This window comes from Hemicordylus capensis, chromosome 3, assembly GCF_027244095.1.
Source record: "Hemicordylus capensis ecotype Gifberg chromosome 3, rHemCap1.1.pri, whole genome shotgun sequence".
In the NCBI taxonomy this organism is placed as follows: Eukaryota; Metazoa; Chordata; class Lepidosauria; order Squamata; family Cordylidae; genus Hemicordylus; species Hemicordylus capensis.
Genome location: NC_069659.1, coordinates 21,351,194 through 21,374,738, shown reverse-complemented (window position 1 = coordinate 21,374,738; position 23,545 = coordinate 21,351,194). Strand labels below are relative to the sequence as shown.

The 23,545-nt window shown below is 46.4% G+C and overlaps 1 protein-coding gene across 8 annotated transcripts in view; it reads right to left on the bottom strand.

Annotated features, from left to right (window-relative positions):
* Positions 1-23,545, bottom strand: part of PIWIL4 (piwi like RNA-mediated gene silencing 4) — a 71,520-nt gene that overhangs the window by 417 nt on the left and 47,558 nt on the right. For 7 of the 8 annotated variants that reach the window (XM_053310168.1, XM_053310171.1, XM_053310165.1 and 4 more), the window contains 7 exons: positions 14,754-14,829; positions 13,010-13,210; positions 9,953-10,056; positions 8,778-8,848; positions 6,998-7,154; positions 4,191-4,316; positions 1,421-1,568 (listed from right to left, as the gene is read on the bottom strand). In XM_053310168.1, coding sequence (XP_053166143.1) covers positions 1,421-1,568; positions 4,191-4,316; positions 6,998-7,154; positions 8,778-8,848; positions 9,953-10,056; positions 13,010-13,210; positions 14,754-14,829 — 883 coding nt within the window. The remainder of the gene's footprint in view (positions 1-1,420; positions 1,569-4,190; positions 4,317-6,997; positions 7,155-8,777; positions 8,849-9,952; positions 10,057-13,009; positions 13,211-14,753; positions 14,830-23,545) is intronic. The other variant, XM_053310172.1, reaches the window with a different exon arrangement.

Genomic DNA, 23,545 nt, shown 5'->3' with positions numbered 1-23,545 from the left:
TGGTAAGTTACAATCCAGTGTCCTCAAAATGCACAAACTCTTCCACAGAGATATTCAGCACCGATTACTTAGCTTTGCACTAATGAAATGTACCTGCTTTGCAACATATTGCAAATCCAGCTCATCTAAATATTGTTAGGCTTATTTTGTATCTTTATGGGATTATATAAACAAAGATATTTAAGATTCATTAGTATGTGAGTGAGATAGGCTAGAGTCCTCCTTATGCCTGACATCTAGGGCCAAACAGCACATCACCTTAAGCCTGTAATAGACAGGCCTAGAACTAAACATGTCTGTCTTTTTACAAAAAGCGCCCAAATCTGCATTGGGAGGGACTGTGGTGTGCACAGAAGGGTGGGGTTAAGACTTCTCCCTGCACCATTTCCCCACCAAGGAATTCCCCTCTCCCCGGATGTGGCTATTTGCTACAACTAGCTGTAAAAAAAGAAAAAGAAAAAAGATGAGATAATTCTCTCTCCTGCCCCCATCCCTCCGTCCCCACTACAACCAGGGATTATCCCATGAAACCGATTGTCAAGAAATCTAGCACTGCCAAAAGGAAGTACTTTTTCACACAGCACATAATTAATCTTATGGAATGCTCTGCCATGGGATGCAGTGATGGCCACTAGCTTGGATGGCTTTAAAAGGAGCTTAGACAAATTCATGGAGAACAGGTTGGTATACTGGCTTGATGTCTATAGGCTGCCTTCAGGCTGAATATCAGTTGCCGGAGAACAATAGCAGGAGAGAGGGCATGCCTTCATCATCTCTTGCTTGTGGGCTTCCTGGAGGCACTGGGTGGGCCACTATGTGAAACAGGATGCTGGACTAAATAGGTCTTGGGCCCAATCCAGCAGGACTTTTCTTATGTTCTTAAATCACCACATATAGGTTTATTTGGGGCAGAAATAAAACACAGCTAACTGCTAACCTTTCCTCCCTGCATGGCACAATCTTGATCATATCGACTTAGCTCAGCAACAAAAAGAAACACTTCTAGCTTTAAGCTGGGAATTCTCAGCCGACAACTCCCATCATAACCAGCCACAATGGACTTTGGCCATTGTGGATGGGAATTATGGAAATTGTACTCCAACAATATTGGGGAACTCAAGGTTGAGATCCCATTTTAAACTAATCTCTTAAGGATAGGCTTCTTATAATGTATAATATGGTCCGTAGTTTCCCATGTGCATGAATTTTATGCATATGGAAGAGAAGAGCGCTTACTGTTGTAAGCCCCCACTGGCAGTTTGAAGTTGTCATGTCCAAAAGCAGATGTTTTATTTTATTATGTTTGCTGATCACTGTTCTCCTATCTTTCCATTAAAAATATATATCTACACCAATTCAACTGCTGTTTGTGATCACTAGGCCTTAGCCTCTGAGACCAGATCACAGACTGCTCACTTACCGGCCAGTTGTAGTACAAGTGGCACATCTTAAACGTTAGACGCTGCATATGGTCTGGCTTTAATCCGTTGTCGTCATAAACCACGTTGTAGTATGTAGGGTTGACAGTCCCCTGACGGGCAAGTTGGCTAATCAAGAAAAAGTCATACCTGTTGGGCAAAGTCAGAATCAGCAGTGGGAAAAGTTGTACAAAATATGTGCTCATTAAGATAAGTATCTATTAAGTTTTATTAGGACAAGCATCTGCTGCTAACCAGCCCGATAACACTTTATTTTTACATTTATATCCCACGATTCCTCCAAGGAGCCCAGAGAGGTGTACATGGTTATGTTTATACTCACAACAACCCTCTGAGGTAGTGAGTTTCACAGCTGAGTAGGGATTTGAAACTGAAATTGGGTCCCCCCGGTCCTAGTCCAACACTCTAACCACTACACCACACCGACTCTCTTCTAAGTAACTGTAACAAATGGATGTTTTAGTCATGATTGCTACTTGACCATCTTCTTTTGTGAGGCAAAATCCAGTTAATAGTTCTGGCCAATGATGTGAGGTTTCTTAAGTGATGGTCTAATGCTGCCTTACAAATTTCCTGGACCGGAGCATTCAATGAAAACATAGCAGATGTCACTGCTGCTCTTGTGGAATGTGTGACTATATGTGTAGGAGGACTAAGATGTTGTGCTTCATATGCTAGCACTGTGCACGTTCCAATCCATCTGGCGATAGCAGAGCAAGTTACTGCTTTTCCCATGGAACCAGGTAGGAATGAAACAAACAGGAAATCTGTTGTCCAGAAGGAAACTCATCACTTTATATACTTCTTAAGACATCACCTAACATCCAGCGTGTGTCATGCTTTTTCCTCTGGCTGCTTAGGAAGCAGACAAAATGAAGGAAGAAGAATATCCTGTGACTGATGAAAAGGTGACACCACCTTAGGACGGATGTAGAGTTGCCATGCCCCCTGGAATTTCGGGTTTCACCTGGATTTTAAGCATCTCACCCAGATTGTTAACCCACCCAGATCTGCCTGGATTTCAGCTTCTTCTTCTTCTTCTTCTTCTTTTAAAGCTAAGCTCTAGCTCTTGTAGAAGCAGAGTTATGGAGAAAAATGTGCAGTCACTATTCTGCTCAAAAATTATTTTCAAGCCAATTTATATAATATGCAAATTAGGCATCCGGATTTGGAGAGCCAGAATATGGCAACCCCAGACAGATGAAGGGATTTGGTAGAAGGCGTATAGACTCTTCTGTGAATATGCAGTATGACTTGCGGACTGATAACACTTGCAGTTTTGATACCCTTCTTGCCGATGTAATGGCTATCAGAAATGCTAATTTAAATGACATTTTAGCAGCCAGTACCAACACTTAAGAAGGTGGCAACCTGGGGGCTCTGGTAGCCTTTGAGAAGCTGTTCTGTCCTTTGGCACCCATATCATCCTGTACGCTAAATAACATAGTCCTGCCTAATAGCACATGAGGGGGATAACCCCTAGAGATGTCCTTGACCAGCAGCTGAGAACTGCCCCTTTCACCAAATTGTGTCTTTACTAGTGAATGTATACCTTGTGCCCATAAGAAATACAGAGAGTGAGGCACTTACACAAAACTTCATCTATAATTTTATTTCTTTATTCCTAACTTTATATCACATCTTTCCTCCAAAGGTCAGAGGAGCATATATGGAAATGGCTACCCACTTTTATCCTCACATTATCCCTGTGAGGTAGGTTAGGTTGAGAGAGTGTATCTGGCCCAAGGTGACTCAGAGAGCAGGGATGTGAACATAGTCTCAAGTCTAAGTCCTTAAACAATTCACCACAATGGCTCTCAACTATTAGTCAGCTTGCTGTATTCACAATTATGGTGGCTCCTTTGTTTTACATGTTTTCAGTAGGAGCTAGTTGTCATTCTGGATTTATGGAGGCTATTTAGGTATGGTAGCCCAGGAGATTGGGCAGCAGAGGAAGTTACTGGCTGACATCTTCACTTAACAGTATAGAAGCAATTAGTAATTTAGAGTTGCACTGTGTGGGGGGGGGGGATGATATTTTCACTGATCTGCCCCCAGCAATGCTGTTTAACACCCAAAAATATGTTCTTGAGGGCCACACAACCCTCAGGGACATATTTTGTTGAATAGTGCTTCCAGGGAGAAGAGAGAGCAGAAAAAAATTGCATTCATTGCCCCCACAGCATGACTCAGCATGTCTTAATGCTGTGGAAGCACTTTGCAGACAGTGCCTCCACACTGTTAAGAGTATCTATCATTGTTTCTCAGCAGCATTTGTATGAAAAAGCTGTTCTTTTGTTACATCACAGAATATGAAGTTTTGGCATGTGGAAGAATTTGGCATACAGCTTGGCTTGCTTGCATGAGTCAGCCATACCAAAGACTCAGAGGTTCATTATTAAGTCAATCCCACCCTCTCCACACCTTGATGGGTAAAGAGATCTACTGTGAATTCTTCTGTCCCAAAACATTCAGTTCCTGGAATATGACACGGTATAAAAAGAACATTTATCTCAGCATCTGGTTATCCGCTTACTTCCTGAACCGTAAATAAAAATAAACAAATAAAACTGTAAAGGCACTCTAGCAAAACCAGCAATTAATTTGAACATACAATAAGATTTAAAAAACAAAAAACTAAGTGTGCAAGCAAGGGAATACTCTTGATTTGGAACTGGTGAAAAGAACTAAAACTGGGCTCCGAGAAGCCAGCATCACACGGATTTTCCTTTTGCTCCTATATATACTTGCCATTCAGGTCGAGTGGCCTCTGTGTCAATAACTGTCCCAACAGGAGGATTTTGCAGGCTCTTGTTGGCCTCAGTGAAGAAGCGAGGAAGGCATTTCTTCCTGACCACAACCAGGGATAGTTTTGGTCTTGTGATAAAAAAGGAAGGACATTTTAAAAGATGAGTACATGATTGCATGTTTAATCACTCACTCTTCACTAGCATTCACACTGCTAAACAACAGATATTGATAAAAGAGTAGTTCTTAGCCCTAACAGGTGTGATGGTTTAATATGCTTTGGTGTATTTATTTATTTATCATATTTTTAATCGCCTGATATATACATCTCTAGGCAATGTACAAAATTTAAAACATTATAAAAAGTCACAGATTAAAATCCAAGCAACACAATAAAAACAATTGCATAAAACAGTTATTACAACAAATTATTAAAATTAATTATAATTAAAAACCTGTGAGAACAGGTGAGTTTTGAGGGTCTTCTTGAAAACAAACAGAGAAGGAGATGCTCTTATTTCCGCAGGGAGCATATTCCAAAGCCCCGGGGCAGCTGCAGAGAATGCCCAGGTCACCACCAAAGGAGCTGGCAGCCACTAGAGTTCTTTTAAAATCTGTGTTATGTGGTCCCTTCGTGTTGTCCCAGAGACCAATCTGGCTGCCGCATTCTGTACCAGTTGTAGTTTCCAGACTACAAAGGCAGCCCCCCGTAGAGAGCATTACAGTAAGCCTAGAGGTTACCAGCATATGCACCACGGTTTTAAGGTCATTTACCTCCAGAAATGGCGTAGTTGATGTATCGGCTGAAGCTGATAAAATGCGCTCCTGGCCACTGCCTCAACCTGAGAAATCAGGGGGAGCTTTGGCTCCAGGAGCACTCCCAAGCAACATACCTGATCTTTCAGGGGGAGTATAACCCCATCCAGAAGAGGCAGATCTAAAATATCTCTGGGTTCCTGACCCTCCACAGTCAATACTTCCTTCTTATTTGGTTTCAACTTCAGTTTGTTATTCCTCAGCCAGCCCATTACTGCTTCCAGGCAGGCATTTAGGGAAGATATGCCATTTCTTGAAGAGGTTGATTTGGAAAAGTAGATCTGAGTGTCATCAGCATATTGATAACACCCTGCAACAAACCTCCTGATGATATTTCCCAGTGGTTTTCATGTAGATGTTAAAGAGCACTGGAGACAGTATGGAGGTTTGTGGAACTCCACACTTTAGTTCTCACTTTGTAGAACAACAGTCTCCAAGCAACAAAATTTGTAATCTATCAGAGAGGTAGGAATAGAAACACTGTAAAACAATGCCACCCAATCCCACCTCCTTCAGGTAGTCCAGAAGGATACAATGGTCGATGATATCGATATCACAAAGTGATCCGAAAGGATCAGCAGAGTCACACTCCTTCTGCCGATAACCAATTGGAGATCATCCATCAGGCCGACCAAGGCAGTCTCAGCCCCATAGCCCACAGTTTGAAATGTGTCTAGATAATCTGCATCATCCAAAACTGCTGAGAGACCACCACCCGCTCAATCACCTTGCCCAGTCATAATAGTGGCTGCAATAGGGCATCACCACCACAGAGTAGACTGATGCAGATACTATACTGTCTGATCAACCCCTTCGTAGACTGGAAGTGCCCAGGATCCTCCCCTTAACATGTCCACACATTCTCTCCTCTCCTTTCAATTTGGAGTTCTCCAAAGCCCTATACATATGCTTTAACCCCTCCCCTCACTGTAACCGTGAACAGCACTGAAAGCAGGGCTGGAAGTCCTGCCCAACATGTCACTCACCTCCTTGCTGGTGAATGCCAAAACCGTTATGGCGGTTGCCTCTGTGGTTGGCAGCCTGGGGCATTTCGGCATTTGCCTCTGCAGACAATCGCTGCTGTAACTGTGGGTGGTGCAGCAAGGTGGTGAGTGATGGGCCAGGTGGGACTTCTGGCCCTATTTCCAATGCTGTACAGGGTTACAGCTATTTTTTAATATTAAAAATTATGTTAATAGGACAGTTTAGCATTGTTTCTGTACTAGTGCTTTCACTAACCATGGTTAGCTTCAAACAACATGCGGGGAGACATGATAGAGGTCTATAAAATCATGCATGGTGTGGAGAAAGTGGATAGAGAAAAATTCTTCTCCCTGTCACATAACACTAGAACCAGGGGTCATCCTATGAAATTGATTGCAGGGAAATCTAGGACCAACAAACAGAAGTACTTTTTCACACAATACATAATCACTTGTGGAATTCTCTGCCACAAGATGTGGTGACAGCCAACAACCTGGATGGCTTTAAGAGGGGCTTGGATAACTTTATGGAGGAGAGGTCTATCATGGGCTACTAGTTGGAGGGCTGTGGGCCACCTTCAGCCTCAAAGGCAGGATACCTCTGAGTACCAGTTGCAGGGGAGTAACAGCAGGAGAGAGGCCATGCCCTCAACTCCTGCCTGTGGCTTCCAGCAGCATCTGGTGGGCCACTGTGCGAAACAGGATGCTGGACTAGATGGGCCTTGGGCCTGATCCAGCAGGGCTGTTCTTATGTTCTTAAGTTTACAGCCGATTAGATGTAGATTTCTACATTGTGGTTCGAGCTAAACATGGTAAGTTAACATGGAATTCATATTCAAGAAGGGAGGAGAAAGGAGGAATGTGCAAATCTGTGGATTCCTCATTTCCTAACACATGGTTAGAAAACTGGGCAATATTATACCTGCACTGGGAGAATGTCACAGATCTCTTCCCAATGACATTTTGAACCATCTGCCTTACAGGACAAGCAGGAGAGAAAATGTATTTTACCTGCAAACATTATTGCTCCATTCACCAATGGCATTCAGTAGCTGTGGGACTTCATAGTCTACCACCATTTTTAGCTGGCCATCTCCAACGCCATCACGATACACTATTATGCGTGTGGGTAACTGCCCATTACACTGTTGCCATTTACTTAGGGCGCCTACAGAATTGCAAGAAGAAAATACAGAGTGGAGTCACCTTGCCAGTTCTGTGTGGGGCTCATTGCAGGGACAAGCTTATCCCATTTGAGTTTCACATTAATGAAAGTGATGAACACCTTTATTTGCAATTGAAAGGGATATCACTTTAAACACTGTTTAAAGATGCCTGTGTCACTTGTTTGGGAAATTGGGGTGGGGGAAATCTCCATTCTATTCTATCTCCAGAGGCTGGAATAGAATGTTTCAGTACTGACGGGGATATGGAAGAAGCATTGCTAATGACAATGGTGTATAACAGAGGTTGTCCGCCTTTGGTCCCGAGTGGGATCTCATGGCTTTTGTTTACTGTTATTGGGAATTATGGAGGAAATAGTCCAACATCTGGAGACCCAAGGTTGGGAACCCCTGGTGTATACCGTCATCACATTTTCTCTTCTGATAAACAGGTTTTAGATAGTTGTAGTAGTTCAAAAACTTGTCTGATCTGAGGCATGACAATGGGACACAAAAATATGTAGAGCAGCCTGAACAACTTGTGATCCCTCATGATGAACACAACTCACCAACCATGCATGCATGGCAGCCAGGCAGGGACTTGCTACACAGGAAACTGCCATACCATCAGACCTTTGATCTAACCCAGAAGTATCTACACCGACTGGCAACAGCTCTCCAAGATTTTAAACAAAGGTCTGTACCTGCTCTAGATGGATTTGCCAGAGACTGAGCCTAAAATCTTCTGCATGAGAAGCTACAACATACCCTGAACTACAGTCCATCCCCTTGAAAAACTCTCTCAATTTGCTGCCTGTCTACTACCGCCAAAAACCAGGATGTGTTGTAAGGCATCTGGCAAGTCCTGGTATATGGAGGGTGGACTGAGCCTGATCTGGCACATTACAAGTACTCTAGGCCTAGTGTACACCAAGGGCAGAAAATACTTTTAACTCTCTTAAAAACTACTCTCTCCAGCCTCACTTCATATTTCAGGCTGCATTATCTTAAGAGTATTCTTGGTAGAACAGACACTTTGGATGTGAAAACATAAGAATCTTCTAAGACCCTGCCCTGTTCTGAGAAACTTACAACGAAAGGACCCAGGCAGAAAGGTCCCAAGCAAGCAGGTTTAGTAGGCTACAATCTGCGCATTCCCCTGTCAACGGTAGTGACCCACCCGCTGGGCAACTGCTGGGCAACTTCAAAGGCAGCCTGGCTGACGGTGTAGACTTTAAAGTGCTTTTGGGCAGCAGCACAGAAACAATGTAAAGGAGCATTGGACTGATGCCTGGAAGCGCTTTAAAGGCATTCGGTGGCGGCTCCATCGCTACACTGTCAGGGTTGCCTGCGTTTGAAGTTGTGCAGCAGCCCCAGCAGGTCACTACTGTCAATGGGGGACTGTGCAGAATGTAGCCCAGTGTCTTTACATTGCTACCAGTTTGGGATGCACCCAGAAATCACATTTACAGGGATGTTTACTGCCAATACTATAACAAAGGTGGTCAGGCTGTGGCTCTACTGTCACAAGTAATACAGGAAGGGGGAAACAGGTAGGACACATGAGCCCGGCCACAGCACAGAGCCAGGCCTGCACTCTCATCAGTTTCTACAGACGACACTCCTACCATCCATGCAGGCCTTTAAGCAATCCGCAGTGCTCGATCCTGAACTCTGTAGCCTGCAACACGAATACCAGCTGGATATAAAAGGAAAGAAAATTAGTTACTAGGTTGTCAACATTGTTTTAACAATACAAGCAAAATGGGCTTTCTAAAGTCTGTACAGTTCCCTCCACTGTTTTTGCTCAGGTTCTGTACACTCCCTACAATAATCTAAAGAAACCATGAAAAAAGGAAGGGTTCCTCAAAGCCCAAAGACCACCAGTTACTGATCTCTATTATGACACTTATTTGCACTTACAAATTGATTTAGAGATAAAACCTCACATACTTGTAGGAAAAAATGATCAAATATATACAGGGATTAGATGCATTGCTGTAATCCAAAGCTGCACAACTTCAGCCAAGCTGCTGTTGGACTACAACTTCCACCATTCCCAGCCAGTGGCCCATAGAGGGATGATGAGAGTTGTAATCAAACATCTGCAGGAGGCTTTACACACAGGGCTTCTGCCACTAATCTCCTTCAGAAGAGAGTGTGTGCGTTCACACACCAGACAAACTTCCCTTGAAGTCCCTTCAAGATTTTTGGGCCTACTCCATAAACAAACTGGGCTTTGTGATGCAAATTCTAGCTTATCTCGAGGTATGTCCAGGTTTTTAAAATGATGATTTTAAACTACTTTTTCTGAAAACGCCTGAACAAATGGGAGAGGCACTGACGTAGAACCATTAGCATGATAAGAAGCATGCTCTCTTCAGAAATGCAGATCTATCTCTGCAGGGAGCTCTCTCCCGCCGCCCCCGCATTGGCTAGAAAGAAAACAAAGATGCCTGCATGTGAACTTGTTTCAGAAGAAAAACAAGAGCAGAGGGGAGGGGCTGCTTCCCTCAATGCTGAGAGTGTACTTCGAAGTGGCTTTGCTCAATGTTTACCCCAAAGCCTGAAGCCAAGTGTGAATAACTCCCAGGTTGTGCAGCTCTGGATTACAGCAATGTATTGTTTCCATTTCCATGAGAAAAGTGAAATGGCAGCACACTGGCATTTATCTCACACTGCATGAACTGAGCAGAAAACAACAATGTGGGGCTGCATCTTTACAGGGTGAAGCTGCTACTGCAACTTCTGACAGACATTAAAACAGTCTAAAAATGCCAATTTTATGAATGGAAAATCTTACCGCGTCAATCTGATATTCGTGCTGGCCACAAATCCAACAACAGAGTTTCCTTTGGTCACAGCATCTTTGTTGACATCAATACCAACCACCATGAGTGACTTCAGCTGTGGTATAAGTAACAAACGGAATCAGAGGGCTATGTACAGACATTTCTTTAGGGCTATGGCACTAGCCCTGTTCCTGCACCAGGAATTTGAGAGTTATACAAAAATAACTGCAGGGATTTCTGGGGCTCACTGTTCCCAAATCTGCAAGTGGTACTATGCCCAGACCCCCAGACCCAATTGACAAAGAATCTTAAACCAAAACTGTCCCTTCAAAACTGACCATTTGAAAAAGAGGCATTTGCTACTGGAATGGGGCCATAAGTCATTCATCTTGGGTAAAACACTACTCATTACTTTTTCATATCAAGATGCAAGTAGGCTTATTTTCTAGTCAGGTTACTTCCAATATGGGTAGGGATGGGCCACTGTTTGATGGCAGGGCACATGCTTTGCATGTAGAAGGCCAGAGGTTCAATTTGACTTTGGCTTTTGGCCAATAAGTTGCCCCCTGCTCTCTTAGGTTGTAGCTATGTCTGTTCATTTTGAGGATGTTTTAACATTTTGTTCACCATCCTGGGGGTCTTTGGACGAAGGGCGGTATAAAGATATAAATAAATTCCTGGCATCCCCAGGTAGGGTTGAGGGAAAAACCTGTTTGAAAACTTGGAGAGCTGCTTGCTTGCCATTGCAGACAATACTGACCTCAGTGGCACAATGCTCTGATTTAGTATAAGGTGATTTCATATGTTTGATTTTTGTTTGCCAGCAGACTCCCAACAACAGGAAGCCAGAATAGAGAAGCTGGAAGCAGGTGTATTTTTTTGTTTCGATTTTAATTGCCTTTTTTGGTGGATGCTTTCCTTTCCCTATGTTTTGCTCTTTGGGCTACTCTAAAAATGGGAGTAATTTTTGCAAGTTCAGTAATATCCTTTCACATCTACATGTGTGCAACGTTACTGGTCTGAAGAGGAGTGGGTACTAGGTAAGGCTGGGAAGTGAGTGGAAGTCATAGAGCAAATTTCTTAACTCAGTTTCTTCAAAGGTGACCTCTGCCTTTGTAGGGGCAGTAAAGCAACGCTATGGCAAATCCCAGACAAGGAGATTTTAGTCAGAACTTGAAAGGCCCTATGTAAAAGGTGATGGTTAAATTTTCTCAGGAGAGTGGATTTCAAACACTCCATACAGAACAATTCTCAGGGACAGGGTGTGATGTTTGGCATTTTTCAGTACTTTGTGTTTATATGTATTTTGAACGTTGGCGCTATGGATCTGTGTAAAATGTTTTTGATATCTATCTATCTATAATTCTCTAAGGCGTACCCGTGGCTAATCCTGTGCATGGCAGTTCTCGGAAGAGTTTGTGAGCAGAAGCGCCATGGTGACTAGGCAGTGGAGATTCCATATGCAGATAGGGAGGAGGAGCCGGTGAGAGCAGAAGCACCATGGTGATTGGGCAGTGGGGATTCTATATGCAGATAGGGAGGAAGAGCCGGTGATGGTTAAGGATAGTTGGAATGAAACTGTTACTGGTCAGAAGATGCTCTTGATTGTAGAGGAGAGAAGAATCTATCTATCTATATATGGATAGTGGGCAGGGGTCTGCAAAGAGAGGAGTCGTGAGGGAGGAGGAAAGAAACTCCTCAGGAGAAGTAGGCTGCCACTGTGTGAATTAGATGAGGAAACAAGATGAACAAGCTCTGTTAACTCAGGAAGGGGGGGGGGAGGGGAGGGCAAGAGAGAAAGAAGGAAGGGCAAGGGACAGCCCGAGCCTGCTTGTCAGTGGCCTGAGGGGAATGAGCAGCCATTGCGGTGCCTATTGGCAGCAAGGAAGGGCTCAGTCAACCACTGCCGCTGTTTGGGGCTACCCAACATTGTTTGGGTTAAACAATGGAAAGGCCATTGGCTGAGAGAGGCAGGCAGGTAAGGGACGGGCTCGGGCCTGTCAGTGGCCTGAGAGGAACAAGTGGCCATGGCAGTGGCGGCAGCTAGGAAGGGCCCTGTCATCCACGGCTGCTGCTACTCCTGTGGGGACGAGCAGGAGTGGGGTGAGGGTGGGGAGGTTTCTGGGGATAGGGGACTGCAGCTTGGCCAATAGGCACCAGCAACACTGCAGCTGTGACCAAGAGGGGTGAGGGGGATGGAAGCGACAGGATGGATGAGGAGGAGCAGGAGTGTGGCTCAGGTGAGGGTGGAGAGATCTCTGAGGTGAGCGGGGCTTTGGCAGAGGGTGAGGGGAGCAATCAAGTACTAGTGCACAGGAGTATGAGGGAGAGGGAGAGGCTGCAGCAGTTTAGAATGTAGCCCGTTCAGGCAGCCCGTTTAGAATGTAAGAGGACAGGACAGTTAGGCAGAGGAAAAGCAGTTAAGTTGTCGGTTAAGAGGGTTGCGAGACTTGGGGGAAAGGTAAATAATACTGAACAAGAAAGGGTCTTCTCTGAGGAAGGGGAAAGTGTGGGTTTTAGGCAGAGGAAAATCTGCACTCTAGGAAAGCCCATTTTCTATTCAGGGAAAGACCTGAGTAGTCCTCAGCTGGGAGACAGGTCCGAAACAACACAATGTAACCAAGCAAGGCACTCCAAACCTAAGAGAGGAAATCACAGAGGAGGAGTCTTGCCAGTATAACATAATGAAACATCAATACTGGTATGTCATATGCTTACATTTTTATATATGAAACCATTACACTTTAAGAACTTGTTTAACATCACCTGAATAATCTTATGTAAAACAAAACATAATACTTCAAAGTTAAGTGCTAAAGAGCAACTTCTCAGACTGGAGAAATATAGCAACAAATAAGCTTTGTCATAAGCTGTGAGACTGTGGTAATTGTCTCAGATTTGCCAACGAATCTGAGTGGTGGCAGCAGGGTTACCAACAGAAGGGCAACCACCACACAGAGGTGACTACTACATCAGTTTGTTTGAAGATATACCCTAGACTGCTGACAACCTGCAGAAGAGCTTTGCAAGGCAAGTGAGAAAAAGAAGTTAAACACAAATTTACTTACTGGCACTTCAACTGCCCACAGCTCCCCTCCGAGTTTACAAATGATCTGCATAGCAATTTTAGTGGCCACGCTCATCATCATATTTTGCCTGCTCAGAGTGCGAGTAACGACGCATTGGCTAGGAACAGGCTGTTCAAGGATCAAGAACTTCTTGACAGAGTCGTAACAGTCCTTATGATTGGAAGGCAACACACAAAGCACCTATACATGGGAAACAGGGCACATGATGTATCCAGTCCCTGGGATTTATTCACCACAGGGCAGGCCTGCCTGAACAACCTAGCATGAGAAATGCAGCTAAAGCCCCTTCAGGAGGGCAGCAGACTGACAGCTAGTGAAGAAAGTTACACACACACACACACACACACACACACACACACACACACACACACACACCACTTCTCAGATGATATACCCGCTTCTGCAGTTGCTTTTCAGGAGGGTAGACTGCCCAGCAGTTTATACATATTTGCATGTAACATGCAGTTTGGTCATAGTGCACAGTCTGAGACATTAGAAAGATATTGTTTATTCTAAATCATCTGCCAACTAGCTTTATTGGATGACTCCAATTTCCTGTACTGAGAAAAACTCTTTGGAGTTTTTTCCATTTTCTCCATACCATGCATCACTATATAAACTTGTCTCTCCCCACTGTCCCAGGCCTTAGTTGTCTTTTAGTGAGGCAATGAGTGCATGGGCTCAACACGAACCTCTGAACTAACAAACCCAAGTTACATTAGGGAATACACTCCTCGATATACTGGCATAAGAAAGAAAGAAAGCTGCTGCCATATCGGGCTACACAAGGTAGTAGTCACCCAAGGAGCAAGCAAAACCATATCAAAATTTCTATATCTATCTATATATTTAATACGCTTAGCCAGCATGCGTGTCCTGAATTTGGTGGTGGAACTCTTGCGAGAACTCTTGGCATTGGCGAGAGTTTGGAAAAAAGAAGTAAATGGCGGTGAATGGTGGCGGTGGGCCACAAAATGGCCTGAGGAGGCAGCCTCCGCTGCAGGTGGAGGCGGGACAGCAGGCCTGGCTGTCCCGGGTAACGGGAGGCGGCGGCAAAGCCCAGCCTGTCCGCCGGGTGCGGGAGGTGACGGCTGGACGGCAGGCTTGGCCATCCTGAATAAGGGGGAGGCAGCAGCATGGCATGGCCGCCGGGGGCGGGAGGGACGGCAGGCCAGGCCCTCTCAGGTAAGGGAGAAGCGGCGGCTGCTGTGTTGGGGCGGCTGGACTGCCAGGCCAGAAACCGCGGGCGGGGGGGGGGGGAGCGGGACGAACTGGCCCTGAGTGAGTGGGGACGAACTGGCCCTGGAGTTGGCCCTGGGTGAGTGGGGAAGCCCCCAAGCCTGTTGCAGCCTGGGACGGGAGGGAAACGGGTGTCGAGGCTTTCCTGTTCGCCATACCGGGAGCAGGAATGGCGGAGGAGGGATCCTTTTTGGCTGCCCGCTGGCTCTGTGCAGTGGGGGGAGGGGAGGAATGGAAGCGGGGAGGGCAAGAGAGCGTGGGGCTGGAGGGAGTGGGGAGAGAGAGGAAAGACCTTGCAGGAGGGAGAGGGAGGGGGAAACAGCTGGCCCGAAGGAGCGCACAGATGCTCTGTGCAGGGTCGGCTAGTTAGTCACTATTTTATGTTGTCTCCATTGGAAAGAGCTTTCAAGGTCCTCCTCTCAGCAACCTCAAGGACCATCCAAAACACTTGAAAAGCAAAGCTAAGCAAACTTTGTGTACACACCAGCTGCAGATCAGGATTCACATACTGTTGCAGGACACGCACAAAACCCATGGGGCTATCTTGTTGTACTTGGACCCTGTAGATAAAAATCATAATGCATCTGAGAACGCTGGACACACTAACATTGTTATAAGCACATCTCTCAGTACACGGCACAGTGTCAATTTCCCAGGGAGATGAGAAGGATGAAATTGAACTTAAGGCAGGATTCTTCAGCTTTCAAGCCATACATTTAACATTTCTATAGGAATTAATGCATACAATTTCTTTGTGATGCTGGAAAGAGGAATACAACCTACAGAAATGTAATCTTAGAATTACACTCCATACATGGTATCCATGAAATAGTGCCATTTATTATTATTTTTAATCAATTTGGTGTTTTTGTTGTTAAACACACCTTGGATGCTTTTGGAAGGAAGGGTATACATATTTAAAAAACTTAAAATACACATTTAAAAAATACATTAAAAATGTATACTTTGCAACACAAGATACCCACATTCAGGGGAGGAGAGAAAGGATCTTTCCAAGATAAAAGAAATCTAAAAAGGTACTTTGAGGCATAGATTAAATATAAACCATAGGCAATCTTTGCTAAATTGGCAAAGGGGTAACTTTAAGTGATGGTTCTCTTACATTTCGCAGGGGAAGAGCAACTATCCCTATCCAACTATAGCATAACGTTTTTTCCAGTGGCAGTTGCTGGTAGTTCTCATCTGGCAGTTGCTGGCAGTTCCCATTTGGCCTTCCAAACAGATCCTGAAGCTATTCTGACGATCACCAGAAAGCTGGAGCTCTACAGGCAAGGGAGCCTAGCCCGCTTTCTGGTGATCGTTGGAACCACCGAGCTCGTGTGCAAGGCCGGTGGTACCAAGGCAGCTAGCCCGCCTAATCCCCCCTCCCCTTAAACGAGGTTAACTTAACGGAGAGAGTGCTCCATTAACATTGCTTTTATGCTCGTGTGCCGCCACGGCGTGTAGCAACACATGAGTAGACCCCCAACCAGGAGGCTACAAGCAGCCTCCCAGGCTCAGGAGTCCCCCCAGAATGCCCCGCACACAAGCAGCCCCCGATCCCCGCAGCCCTCACCGGCTCCGTAATAGAATCGGTAGTCGTGTGGGTGGCAGATCCAGCCACCCAGGGCTCTGTGGGCTAAGCCTGCTCTCCCTGCAAACCACCTAGAGGTACTTGATACAAATTATGTTAAGTGCCTCCCTGATCCCATGCACACAAGCTCTCCACCTTTAAAATGCTACTTAGCTGCTTCCCCCCACTCAAATTCCAGCTAACGGCAATGGGCCCTTGAAACACCTCCTTTACCAGAATGCTCCTTTTCCGATTGTTGTCTTGGATCTTGAGCCTTAACTGATTTTGACTACATCCCTGCATCTGATTCTCTATTGCTGCTTGGGAACAGCAGGTTACTCACCCGGGTATCAATTGCATAATGACAGACAAAGGAATGGGGCAAAGCCCAAGTAGCTGCCTGACATATAGCGTCCAATGGAACCGCCCGATCAAAGGCCACAGAGGCCGCCACAGACCTAACAGAGTGTGCCTTAACTGTTGCAGGCAACTGCTTATGAGCCAACTGATAACAAAGTTCAGTCATAGAAACTATCCACCTAGACATGGATTGGGCCGAGACTTGGAGACCTTTGCGTGGCCCACTGTACAGAACGAACAAGGAAGGAGATTTGCTCCACTCAGCAGACCTCTGAACATAGAAGGACAATGCCCTTCGAACATCTAAATGGTGTAACCTCTTTTCCGCATCCGATGAAGGATTTGGAAAAAAACATGGGCAAAGTGAGCGGGGATGAACGGTGAAACATAGACACCACTTTGGGCAGGAACTTGACATCTGTCCTGAGTACAACCTTGGCCTTATGGAACTGAAAGGACGGTTGGTCAGCCCTCAGGGCCCTTAACTCACTCACCCTCCTGGTGGAGGTAATGGCCACCAAAAAAGCGACCTTCCAGGACAGGAGATGGGGATTGATTGAAGCCAAAGGCTCAAATGGCGGCCGTAGTAGACCAGCCAAGACTACTGACAGGTCCCAAGCTAGTGACATAACCAGATCGTCTGGAAACATGTGTGTTAAACCTTTCAGAAAACTTTTTACCACTGGATCTTTAAACTATGAAGCCTGGTCAGAAGGGGAACATGCCACAATGGCAGCCAAATACACCTTAAAGGATGAAAGCTTTAAACCAGATTCCTTAAGAGACAATAGACAGCTACATACATCTTGCACAGATGGATTAAATACATCAAACCTATGTAGCGAAGCGAAGGAAGTAAAACGAGTCCACGTGCTCATATGACTTCCATGTAGACTGCCTTCTAGCAGTAACCAAAACTTCCTTAAGTCTCAACGGGAAGTCGGCAGGACCTTCCATGCCATCAGATGGAGACCAAACATGCGGGTGGAGCACCCGTCCCTCTTCCTGAGACAGCAGGTCCGGCAGGACAGATAGAAGTTTCCAGTCCATTGCCAAACGTCTCAGGGTTGAAAACCAAGGCCTCCTGGGCCACCATGGGGCTATCAGGATTGCCCAGGCCCGATCCACCCTCAGTTTGCACAGGATCCTCAGAATGAGGAAAAATGGGGGGAACACATACAGAAGAGGGCCCGTCCAAGACCGGACAAAGGCATTGCCCAGAGAACCCTCACCCTCTCCTCCCCTAGAGCAGTAATGGGCACATTGTGCATTGTCCTGGGATGCAAATAAGTCCAGAGTTGGGAACCCCCAAGTTACAAATATGTCCCTCAAAACAGCTTGATGAAATGCCCACTCATGGGAGACCACCGTCATTCTGCTCAGAGTGTCCGCCTGAACATTCAGGGAACCCTGTGAACTGCCTGAGGCGTTATTGCATGTGCCACGCACCAATGCCAAAGGTCCAGAGACAGAAACAGAAGGCTCCGCGATGACATGCCACCCTGTCGATTGACGTAGGCTTTCACCGTTGTATTGTCAGTTTGTATGGTCACTGTGTGACCCCTAATCATTGGTAAAAAGCCTTTGAGAGCATTGAAAATGGTCAACAGCTCCAAATAACTGATGTACCGAGTCCTCTCTTTGGGGGACCAGTTTCCACTCAGATGAAGCCTGTCCAGGTGTGCCCCCCAAACGAGCTCTGATGCGTCTGTTGTGACCACCCACTGGGCTTGAGGGGCTTGAAAGGGAGTACCGACACTCAATTGCCAAAACACCGTCCACCACTCCGCTGTCTCCCGCACCCATTGAGGGGGTATACACTCTAGATCAGTGTTTCTCAACGTTTTGGAGTTATGGACCAGTACATTATTCATGCACAGGTTCCTGGACCAGCAGTTAGTAAAGGGGTTGCCCCCCTCACCCCCAAACCCACCCCAAATAATTTCAGGAAGCTCTCTGGAGCTCATTTCCAGGCAGCCCATGCTGCTGGGTAATGTTCATTTCGAGGAAGTGAAATGAATGTTATCCAGCAGCAAGGGTTGCCTGGAAATGAGCTCCGGAGAGCTCCCGGTGGCTCCTGCCAGCCCAAAATTGGGGTTTTTTTGGGGGGGGGGTGATTTTTATTAGTGATGCCTCATAGACTGGTACCCAGTGCCTCTTGGACCGGCACCAGTCCACAGACTAGTGGTTGAGAAACACTGTTTGAGACGGCCCGGATCCTGAAAGGGATCAAACACGTCCAAAAATCAGCTCTGAATGATGCGCATTCGAAGACGCACCTGAGGTAGTACGTATGTACTCGATGCCATGTGACCCAACATGCGCTGTATGGAACCCATAGTCTGTGGGCTTCCAGCTAGAAAAATTGCTGCTAGTCTCTGGAGAGAAACTATGCAACCCATTGGGAGGAAGACCTTTTCCAAGGTTGTGTTGAAAATCAGTCCAATGAACTGAATTCGACGGGTGGGTTCCCACTGATATTTTTTTACATTTATTTGGAAACCCAGCTCCTGCAGGGCATCTCACAATCTCGAGAGCATCCAGAACTGCACACTTGGTGCTCGCCACAATGAGCCAATCGTCTAGCTACAGCAGCACCTGCAAACCTTGCTCCTTTAGAAATGCCACCACCAGTGCCAGACATTTTGTAAAGATCCTCGGTGCGGCCAAACGGCAAGGCCTTGAATTAATAGGAGATCCCCCAATCTGAAACCACAGAAAGCGTCGATGCTGAGGGCGTATCGAAAAATGATAGTATGCATCTTTTAAGTCCAGGGAAACCATCCACATGTTCTTTTCCAGGATGGTCATAATGGCTGTTACCAAGAGCATTCAGAACCTTTTGTAGACCAAATGTTTGTTCAGGGCCCTGAGGTCTAGTATAGGGCGCTGCCCCCCGTCTGGTTTTGGCACAAGAAAGTACTGGGAATAGAACCTGGGGCTGTCGGGGTTGGCAACTTTCTTGATCGCATCCTTTTCCAGGAGAGCAACGACCTCCTGGTACAACTCCAAAGTGCAAGGAGTCACCACGACCCCAGACACTGGCTGTGGACCGCAAAACCCGAGGTTGTAGCCCAAACATATAATTGTAAGGACCCACTGGTCTGTAGTCACTTTGTCCCAGCTCCCCAAGAATAGGGCCAGGCGAGTCCTGAAGCGCCCAGAGTTATTGCTTCTTTTGGAAGGTACTCGGGCGTTGTTTCTGAAAGGCTTGCTTACTGGGCTGGTTGCCCGACTTGTATCATGCATGGGGCTTGTTGGCCTGAAAGGAACCTTCTGAAGGCAACTGTTGTTTTGAAGGGGCCTTCTGTGATTGATAAGGTGACCACTTATTTATTTTATTTATTCGATTTCTTCAAATAAGAAATAAGAAGAATAAGAGCAGTCTTCTGCGGCTTGGCAGCCGGGGAGGCGTAGGACATGGAACACACTGTGCTCCTCAACTTCTGGACTTTCTGGAGCATGTCATCAGTCTGTTCAGAAAATAGGCTAGAGCCCTCAAAGGGCAAGTCCTCGACCCTCGTGTGGGCCTCATAATGCAGCCTGGATGAACACAGCCACGCGTGTCGTCTGAGAGTCCCGAATGTGGCCATCACCGTAGCCATGCATTCCACCGAATGCAGGGCTGAATAAAGCTCTTGTTTGGCCTGGCCTCACGGGCAAATGATTTTGCCGGATCCCTCTTGTCCTGTGGGAGGAGGTCCAGAAAGGGACTCACCTTCTCCCACAAAAAATGATATCGGGTGTTATAGGCTTGATAATTGGCAACCCTCAAATGTAGGGTTGAGGCGGAATAGAGTCGCCTCCCAAAAAGTCTAATTTTCTGCCCTCTTTGTCACTCGGTGCTGACTGGCTGTGACCCCTGGTCCGTTGTAGAGATGCCTCCACAACAATCGAATTCAGGGTGGGGTGGTTCTTCAAAAAGAATGTATCGTCATCCAATTGTACCCTATAGAAATTCTCTAGATGCCTATTAGGCTGGTAAAGCATCATCGGTTTCTTCCTGTGACCCCGGATGACTTGTAACAAAGCCAGGTTCAGGGGCAATGCGGCTGGTATCTTGGCCTCAGAATCAATGAGGCTGAACAACGGATCCAGCTCTCTCTTCTGTTGGTTACCCAGGTTCACACCCAAGGCTGAAGCCATTCACGTCACATAAGCTGTGTACAGTCTAAAGTCCTCCGATGGGGAGACCGGCTTCGAGGCTGACTGAACATCGAGCAGGGACGATCCCAGAGAAACGACCTCAGAATCCCGCGAGCTAGCCTTGCTCTCATATTCAGGCTCCAGTGGAGCCAAAGAGTCCTGTGCTACGGGTGTCAAACCTGAAGGGGAGCCAGGCTTGCTACCCTGATTGTCTGGTATTGACATGGAAAGTCCCGTCAGCGGCACTTGTGAGGGCAAGGTAGTCATAGGTATCACCAGAACTGAAGGGGGCAGTTTGCGACACTCTGCACGGTCCCTTGGGGAGCACTGCAGTGAGTGGGAACACGGCCTCCCTTCCAAATGCAAGGGAGGCTCTCTCCAATCCCTCATCATGAAGTGTTTCCCATATGTGGGATCCTCTGAGTAGCAGGATCCATAGCGGGAACGAGCATAGTCAGACCAGTAATCCATTTGGTACTGATCACACGATCCAGTCCCGGTGCCACGCACCGTAAGAAGGACCAACTGCACTCAAGGGGGAGTGATATTCCCTCTCTCGGTATCGATCCAGATAAGAATGTTCACGACAGTCCCAGGATCGGTCCTGTCTGTAAGCTGAGAGAAGTGTTCTTCCAATCCCCAACGCGTACCACTGTCTCTAAGGGGAATGCATTCTTGTTGGCCCCGTGGAGGTGACTGATGCCTAGGCAGCCATGAAGCATCTTTTGCAGGCCTGGTTGGAGAATACGCTTCCTCTGACATAGTGTATCCCAGTTCCTCCATTGCCACCAAAAGTTCTCTATTCGACCGAGTTCGATCGTGGGCCGTGTCGAATGATTTCATCACTACAGGCGAGCTAGGCCTCGTCTATACCGACAACCTTTGCATGGTATGATCCGAAACTACTTTAGTTTTTTTGGCCACAGGGGCCTCCGATGCAGGAACCTATTCTGCCTTCCTCTTCTTGGGTATAGGAGGGAGATGACAATCCGGCGGCAAGTCCCGATGTAATCTCAGTTTCGTCTTTTTCAACTTCGGTATCGATCCTGAGGGATCCGGGGAAGACTTAGGTACCGTAGGCGCCGGAAGATGAGTAAGATCTTCCGGGCATGCGGGCTCACTTGAAGTCGTCGACGGTTGAGCAGCAGAGGACACCAATGCTGGTATCGAGGCCGGGTTTTCGGTCTCCGCAGGAGTAGACACCACACACTCCAATTGGACTGACGAAGCCATCTTTATGGACCACTTCAGTGACAAGGCTTCCAAAAAATTGAGAGCCAGGTCCCACAGAGCTGCGTGCAGGCGAGAAGCCCTATTTTTGCGAGCCTGCTTCGTGAACTTCTGACAATGAAGACAGGTCTCGACAATGTGGGATTCCCCCAAGCACAAGAGACACTTGGTATGAGTATCAAGGGAAGGGATCTTAGATCCGCAGCAGATACATTTTTAAAAGTTTGTTGTGCCTGGCATAAATGCCGAAGGCTGGCTGGCCACCACACTCTGTCCCAGCCGGGATCAGAGCTCCAAGAGAGGGGGGAAAGCTGCAAAAAACAAAACACAAAGAACGAAAAACGTTAATACGTGGAGAAATAAAGAAAGAATTTTAAAAATCAAAGAAGCGGGGAGAAAAACAAGAAGGGGATAGTTGGATCCTACTTGTTATTGAGCTGCAGACTCAACGATGCTCACTGAAGCGCCGACGGAGAAAGACTGAGGGGATGAGGAATGGCACAGCCGCATATAGAGGCTGGGGGCAGGGTTCCCGTCCAAAGCAGGAGAATTGAACTTGTTAGATTCCGATGAGGTCTGTGCACAGGCGAATAGCCCATTTGTGTAGAAGACAGAGACCACGTCGAAGAACTACCTATTTGGGGGCCCAAACTTGTCTCCAGCTCAACTAGATTGACAGTCAGTTCCTTCTTTTGTTCCGGTCCCCAACTGCCTGAAATCTGAACTTTGCCTAGGCCTGAGAGAAGATTCAGACAAACACTCTTCTTTCACTACTTTTAGGCTTTTACAATCACCATGGATTTTATGGTTGTCTCTCTCTCTGGAGCAAGGAATCTTCCACCAGAGCAAATGTCTTCCTCCAGAAGGAGGAAATGTTAAGATACAACCCTATTTGTGAGTGGCCAAGGGAAGGAGGAATTATTATTTTAGGCAGCCATGATACAATTCCAAGGCAGTAAGTCCAACTGAATATCTATCTTGCTGAATACTCCCAAATCAGCATATGATCATACTGTTTAAGTGCACACACCACTCTAAAGCCCTCTCCCTGATAACCAACCACGACTTTCCTTTGAAAGCAGCATGAAGTTGTGGATTAAGCCAAGGCAGCTGATCTCAGTGCCAATTTTCCTGTCCGCAATACAAGGTGAGTCTGCCAAGAACAAGAGGAAGCCTACAAGAGATATTGCCAGAGCTTGATTACAGGCTGACCCCTTTCAGCTGGTGGGGCTTTGGCACTGTTGCCAGCTAGTGGCAGCTAGATTGCCCTGCCAGGATTCTGACATATTCTAGGACTGAAGCCATCCAGCATGAGAGACACAGAGAACGCATATTCAGTTATGGAACTACAAAAATCAATGCATGCCCTGTGTTAATGCTGGTCTTTGGAGTTCTACAGTCAAAGATGTAAAACCTGTTCATATGGTTGGTGGAACTTGGCCACAGAACATATGAATCCCATACATCTTGAAAGTGTGTGTGTGTGTGTGTTTCTGTTGAGGGTTGCTAATTTTTACCCTCAGTAGGCAAAACAGCAGAGCACTAAGGAATGAGTGCACACTCCAGTTACAGAGTAGGTAGCAGAGGATAGTTTAGTTGTTGCAGCTATTTAGAGAAAACACACTTCACTATAGGTATGGTGTGTTGTGGATGGTGAGCTGCGTTGGATTTACGCCAGATGTACTGTTTGGTGTTGAGGCCAAATAGTTCAATCTTGGTCTCATCTGACCATAAGACCTTTTTCCATTTGGCAGCAGAATCTTCAAGGTGCCTTCTGGCAAAGCTCAAATGAGCTTTAATGTGGCCTTTCTTGAGAAGTGGCTTTCTCCTTGCGACCCTCCCGAACAAGCCACATTTTTTCCACAACACACCATACCTACAGTGAAGCATGGAGGTGGCAGCATCCTGTTGTGGGGGTGTTTCTCTGCCTCAGGGACTGGGGCTCTTGTTAGGGTAGAAGGAAAAAT